Below are 6,000 nucleotides of genomic sequence, written 5' to 3'. Positions count from 1 at the left end.
AGGCTAATAGCATCAACCAAACATTTACTTGTGTACACCATGTTTCTGCATATATGATGTCAACTTGGCAACTCGTTTAGCAAAGATTTTCACTGACTTTCAGAGCTGTTGCAACTTGAGGGGGCATTCACATGAATTTTACCAGTTGGGAACTAACATATGTGCAGGATAACACAACTTGTTGCCTTTTCCAGTTCAGCAGAAGGTCAGCCTTGCCTCCAAATTTTCCCAGTGGCCACTCACGGTATTGAAGAGAAAAAAACCTGCTGTGGCCCAAAAAGTGTTTTCCCCATAGGCCACCATTTTACAAAGAGACGTCTGTAAAACTGCTGACAGGACACCTCGAACTACAAACAAGGTCAATTATGACTCTTTCTATGATGAATTTTATATTTGTAAAACTTTCCTCATGCTGAGAAAAGCGCTTTAAAAACCTGTAATGTCATCACAATGTAAAGCCTATGAGCTGAGTGGAAACTTACGGGCGGGGCCAGTGGGAGAAACACAACTGCACAAATTCAGTGGGCCGCATTCAGGTCCCTAGGAAGTGTGCTAAGCTTTAAAGCCAATTTTCCTAGTGGCCAAACAGTGGTACTGCAACTCTTGGGGCCTTCATGTGATACCACTGGGCCCAAAAGACATTTTCCCATAGACTTACATTGTGAAAAAGACATCTGTAAATTAATGGATCTTTTTTTTTTTTTTAGCATCACAGTCCCCGAGATGAGATGGGCAAGCAGCTCCATTGGAATGAACAGGTGCCATTTTGCCATCTGATATCTTGCTATGGGCTGAATCCAAATGTCCACCCTCCAGACTTGTAGACTGAGTCCTCCTCAGTTGTACGTAGTGTGATGTATTTACTGTCATCACGTAAAGTCTGAGAGGGCAGAGTCTGCAAGCAGCTGATAGACAGCCCTCGACTGTTTTACTCATTGTCATGGAAATTTTCAACGATTGCTGTTGGTTAATAGTGACTACTCATCTGTTCCTGCAGATAACAACATATAAATCCCACGTATAGCCTTTTTTGTGACTAAACAAAAATGTATTAATACATCTCTATATAACAGGCTACATAAGTTCAAGAACAGAAATGTTTGTAAATAAGGACAGCACTATAACTCAATAAATTGGGCATTACCTTCATCAGAACACCTTCTTTTGTTGTTTTTCTGACTTTTTTTTTTTTAGCCTTTATCACTGCACTGCCTGATAAGACGCAATAACATAATGCATTTCCAGTCCCTCTGCAGCCTATAGTTAAACATATTTTTGTATCATGATGTGGTTGAATATTATTTCTGGCCTACACAATTTAAGAAACATTTTAATAGGCCCAACTATCAATAACTATTTTACACATTCATAAGTTTTTTTTTAATGGGCAGTTGAAAAACCCACAATGTCACATCTGTATTGCAATGAATTGTGGGTTATTAAAGCAGTGCAGTCTGCTGAAGTCTGCACCCCAAGCGAACTCTCTGGAAGTCTGCTGGAAGTCCGTTTGGATTCAGCCATAAGGCTCGTTCGAGATGAGCCAGGCCTGCGCAGATTCGATCACCGGCATGCATGCATTTGTGTCCGACTTCATCCCGAGTTGCTCTGACGTATTACAAAAGTGAACAGTCCTTACTATATCTGACTGATCTTTAATGAAAGCTGTTGTCTTGTAGTTTGTTCCTCTGAAAATATCAACCTCATCGTCAAACACAGTTTATTTAGCCTTTGTAGTTGAGAGAACAGGTCTGCTCGGCAACAGCAAACTGATATGATGCTGATTCACATGAGAATTCATGTAAAATGGAAGTTAAACCATAAACATAAATTACAGACCACCTGTAAGCATTTTAATAAACCAATCTATTGTAACTAAAACATCTGGAGACTGAAAACAAACTAAAATATGGGTCTGATAACATTTTTAATAAGTTGACATCATATCAGACAGGATGTTAGTGTTTCAGTGACTTCCTGTACAGACTGAAGGTTGCCGGAAACTGTCAGGAAACTGTCCGACCTGACAGCAGCCGTCTGCTCTCGTCTACCTTCCAGGCGAGGCGCAGTTTATCTCGAATGAGACTATAATCACAACTTGTTGCTAGAAATCCCACAATGCATTGCTGCACATTTGATAGCATTTCCAGTTCAGCAGCAGGTCAGTGAGAATGCAAATGTTAGCTAATGATAGAAAAGTGTCCAAATAGTCAATGTAGGACTTTTGGTGCGATCGTTTTGTACTCAGAGGTTGGAAATTCCTAGTTCCCAGTCGGAAGTTTAAACTTGAACGCACCAAGATCGGATTTCCAACTTGGAAACTCGGAGCAACCGCATCAACCCTAACTTACGAATTCAAGATGGCTGCCGGTCACATACATAGTGAGTAAACACTCTGCTAAAGTGCTGTTTATAGCAATTTTATCTTATTTGTTTTACATTAGGTCAGCCTCATCTGCGGCGTTCCATCAGGTGGAGTGCATGATGGTTTTGAAGCTGTCTCTACTCCGAAAGTGCAAGGGCAACAAAGGCTTTCTTGCGGGCGTCCATGTTTTTCCACCATTGTCAACTAGAATGCAAAAACTGTTGTCAACTCGGAGGTGACGTCATTCCCACTTCCGACCTCCGAGTACAAAATGAACGCACCATATAAGCTATGTAGTGAGAAAGTGAGCTTTTAGACCAGCTCAGGACTGCTCCTTTAAAATGGCAGCCAGTGAGGGCTAATGTCAGCAGGAGCACCATGTGAATTTAATTAACAGAAAACCAGGTGTGTTCCAGGTGTGTTCAGACGAATCATAAAGGGAGATAACAATTCTTGTAACATGCTGTCATTTAACTATGGAGTGAATTACCTGTGAATTTAAAGTCATTTCCATCATGGTGGGGACATAGTTGACCCTGCAGCTGACACCCACATGCGGTCCGCGGACCCCACTTTGGGAACCATCGCCCTCGAAAGCATCCCACTCTGTTTTTTGGGAGAAGCCGCCCACGTGACGGGGGGAAAGCAGAAGCCAGCACACCGCTGCTGTTCGTTTGACAGCTTCCACGGCGCCGGACGGAGAAGCAAGCAGGGCAGAGAGACACGCAGGAAGACACGCTCGTCGAGGGAAGGCAAAGATAAGACAATAAAAAAATCGTTTGCAACACAAGAACCCCGCAGACTCCTCCACACCGAGACGGCTGGCGCGCGCACCATGGACGGTTATGCCCGGACCGAAGATGAACTGTTCTCCTCGTGCCTCCTGAACCTCACCTGGGAGAATTGCTACGAGCAGGTAGGACATGTTTCTCTCCAAATATGGCACAAATTAGCTTGGCTTTCAGCTATAAGCGACATAGTCTGATAAAAACAGCCAAATAAGTTGTAAAGGATATCCCGGGTGAGTCAGCACATGAGGTGAGAGCAGGTAGCAACTTCACAAAACTTGATTTTCGCTTAATTGCTAATGCGCGAGAGGGTCCTGAATACCTCCCTCCCGCCTCTCATGTTTTGTATTTCACTAAGTCTGCCCCAAACTTTTGCTTCTTGACATTACAGTTGTAATTAAATGGAAAAGTAGCCGACTAAAGTGCCCCGGTGTCTCCAAACTACTTTTCTGAAAGGTTGCCTCGCCGAACTTCCACAGCCCCTCTGTACGGGCTCAAACATCCTGCCCTTGAAATCAATAATGAATTAACCTAGTAGACAAAATAAATCATATGCCAGGAATTCTATAAATAAATTAGAGGTAAACACAAACTAAGCATTCCTTTGAAGTAACTGGAATGCGTCATCTTCGATGTTATGCGGACTGAATGATGCGTTTCACGTAGAGATCATAAGCTCTTTCATATCTCCAGACCCATGGGTTGCCAGGTAGGTGTTAAAATCACGTAAGGCAAACTTGGATTGGACCGAGTTTGTTGTGGAGAGCAGGACTTTGTGCTTGCAGAGCACTTTGATCCTGGAGTGCTGGGCCTGTTCTCTCGCACAGCAGAGCAGCAGTGGTGTCTGTTTGGAGATAATTACCTAATTCCTCCCTCTTCCCTCAAGCTTAATCAGTTCTGCCTTTAAAATACACTTATCGTGCTGTATGAAATCCCTCTTAATTCTCACATTCTAATTTGTGTGAGGAATGTGTGAGGCTAAAGTCATCTGCCACAAGAATGCCAATGAAATCATCCTCTGAATGCTAAGAGGGCTCCCAGCTATTTAGCAATTTATGCTCAATGATTGATGCCAAAATATTTGTACAGTGATTTTTATGGTAATTTACTTGAATGCCACCATGAGAGCTCAGGATATATATACGGGATATTTATTCCTCTGTTATCAGTTTCCAGGTTGCAATACAGTGGAGGAAGACGTTTAAACAATAAATCTCCTGTGGTTTAGTGGGCCACCATTTTGAATTACAAGTAATCACAAATTAAAGAGGATTAGGCTCTTAAAGCCCGAGCTCGCGATTGGCTCTGCTAAGAGTCATATTGTAACAGTTATTTAGGCGTGGGAAACAAAAGCCACCCCAAACATGATTCAGAAGTCATTGTGAATGGCATTTTAAATGTGCAACAATTAAGCCTCAGCAGTTTCTGCTGCAAAATGGATTTTGGCACATCAATTGGAAGCGTTTACAACTTCAGACAGGCACTTAAATCCACAATGAAGAATTGACTAAGCAGTGCAGATTTTAGCTGGATTCACACCCATTCCATGTGTCTAACATGAACAGAGGGTTCAAAAGTCAAAGTTCAGGACTTTGCATGATTGAAAATGTGCTTTTAATTCAACTGAAAACATGACCAACAGTGTTTTTTGATTATCCGATCAAAAGGAAATCGATCACCAATAGTTTAAAAGATTTGTTTAGTAAAGGTCCCATATGATGCTCATATTTAGGTTCATACTTGTATTTTGGGTTTCTACCATAACACGTATACATGCTTTAATGTAAAAAAAAAAAAAAGCAGGATTTTTCTCAAACCGTCTGCCTGAGTATACCTATAATCACCCTCAGTCTGAAACACTTCATTTTTCTATCTCCATAGACCGAATCGCTGTGACAACGCGCTAACAACAGCAGTCACTTAAGAGTAAAACACTGGCAATTGATTACAATTTGTAGGCAAAACTGTAACTTCAAAAGGTTATAGTTAAACACAGTGGTCAGATCTGTCTGACATTTCTGCTGTGCTTATTTTATGTACTCTGTTGCTTTGTCATCATCTTTAAACCAAATGTTCAGGCACAGAAGCCAAACAATGTACTGCTGTGGACGGGGCTGCAGCAAAAATGCATTTTAACCACCTTGAACAAATCTATATCTGTCTAAGTGTACACTATATTTGAATATTTGCTCCGCTTTACCTTACACACTAACCAGTTGAGGCAGCGGTAGACAAGCAACCCAGTATTGTGACCATTTTTGTCACTGGAATCTGGTGGCTTTTATGTAACTGCTTCAGTTACCTGTCGGAAATGGCTGGGAAAATATTCTAAATATAGAATACACTTAAACAGATATTGATTTTTTTGTGGGCTTCTTTTTAGGTGCCTAACAATTTACTAATTGAGGCAACATCTGCTTAGCGCCGTTTGAATTTTATGTAAGTGACGAGAGGAGTTTCTATCTGGACGTCATTGTAAATAGTCATTGTGACTCGGCCCGTAGCTTGTGTCCATGTTTGCTTCCTATCAGCTCATGTCATTCACACACACTGCAAAATATTACAACAACAATTTATTTACAAGAATTATTCAGCTCTTTCCACCTGGGAAAGGCTACCCCAAGCAAAGATTGGCTTGTTCATGTCATCAAATATGCAGCTTTTCATACGTGTGTATCTCTGTAAATTGAATATCTTTGTATATTGGACTGTTGGACAAAACAAAGTTGAAATTCAGTTCAACTTAATTGTTATTGTTAGGATCCCAGACATCAAGTTTTGGACATTAAGGCTTCAGTGAGACATGTCCCGTTTTAATCGAGGCTTCGATGGGGGGGTAATGAGAGATGA

At 41.4% G+C, this 6,000-nt stretch overlaps 1 protein-coding gene across 6 annotated transcripts in view; it reads left to right on the top strand.

Annotated features, from left to right (window-relative positions):
* The first annotated feature begins 2,900 nt into the window (after nucleotides 1-2,900).
* The window catches only part of ppargc1a (peroxisome proliferator-activated receptor gamma, coactivator 1 alpha), a 307,965-nt gene continuing 304,865 nt past the window's right edge, over nucleotides 2,901-6,000 (top strand). For all 6 annotated transcript variants that reach the window (XM_033652043.2, XM_078164440.1, XM_033652035.2 and 3 more), the window contains exon 1: nucleotides 2,901-3,278. In XM_033652043.2, coding sequence (XP_033507934.2) covers nucleotides 2,916-3,278 — 363 coding nt within the window. In that variant the 5' untranslated portion in view covers nucleotides 2,901-2,915. The remainder of the gene's footprint in view (nucleotides 3,279-6,000) is intronic.

Source organism: Epinephelus lanceolatus, chromosome 22 (assembly GCF_041903045.1).
Source record: "Epinephelus lanceolatus isolate andai-2023 chromosome 22, ASM4190304v1, whole genome shotgun sequence".
Classification (NCBI taxonomy): domain Eukaryota; kingdom Metazoa; phylum Chordata; class Actinopteri; order Perciformes; family Serranidae; genus Epinephelus; species Epinephelus lanceolatus.
The sequence above is the reverse complement of the archived record's forward strand: the minus strand, read 5'-3'. Positions and strand labels throughout refer to the sequence as shown.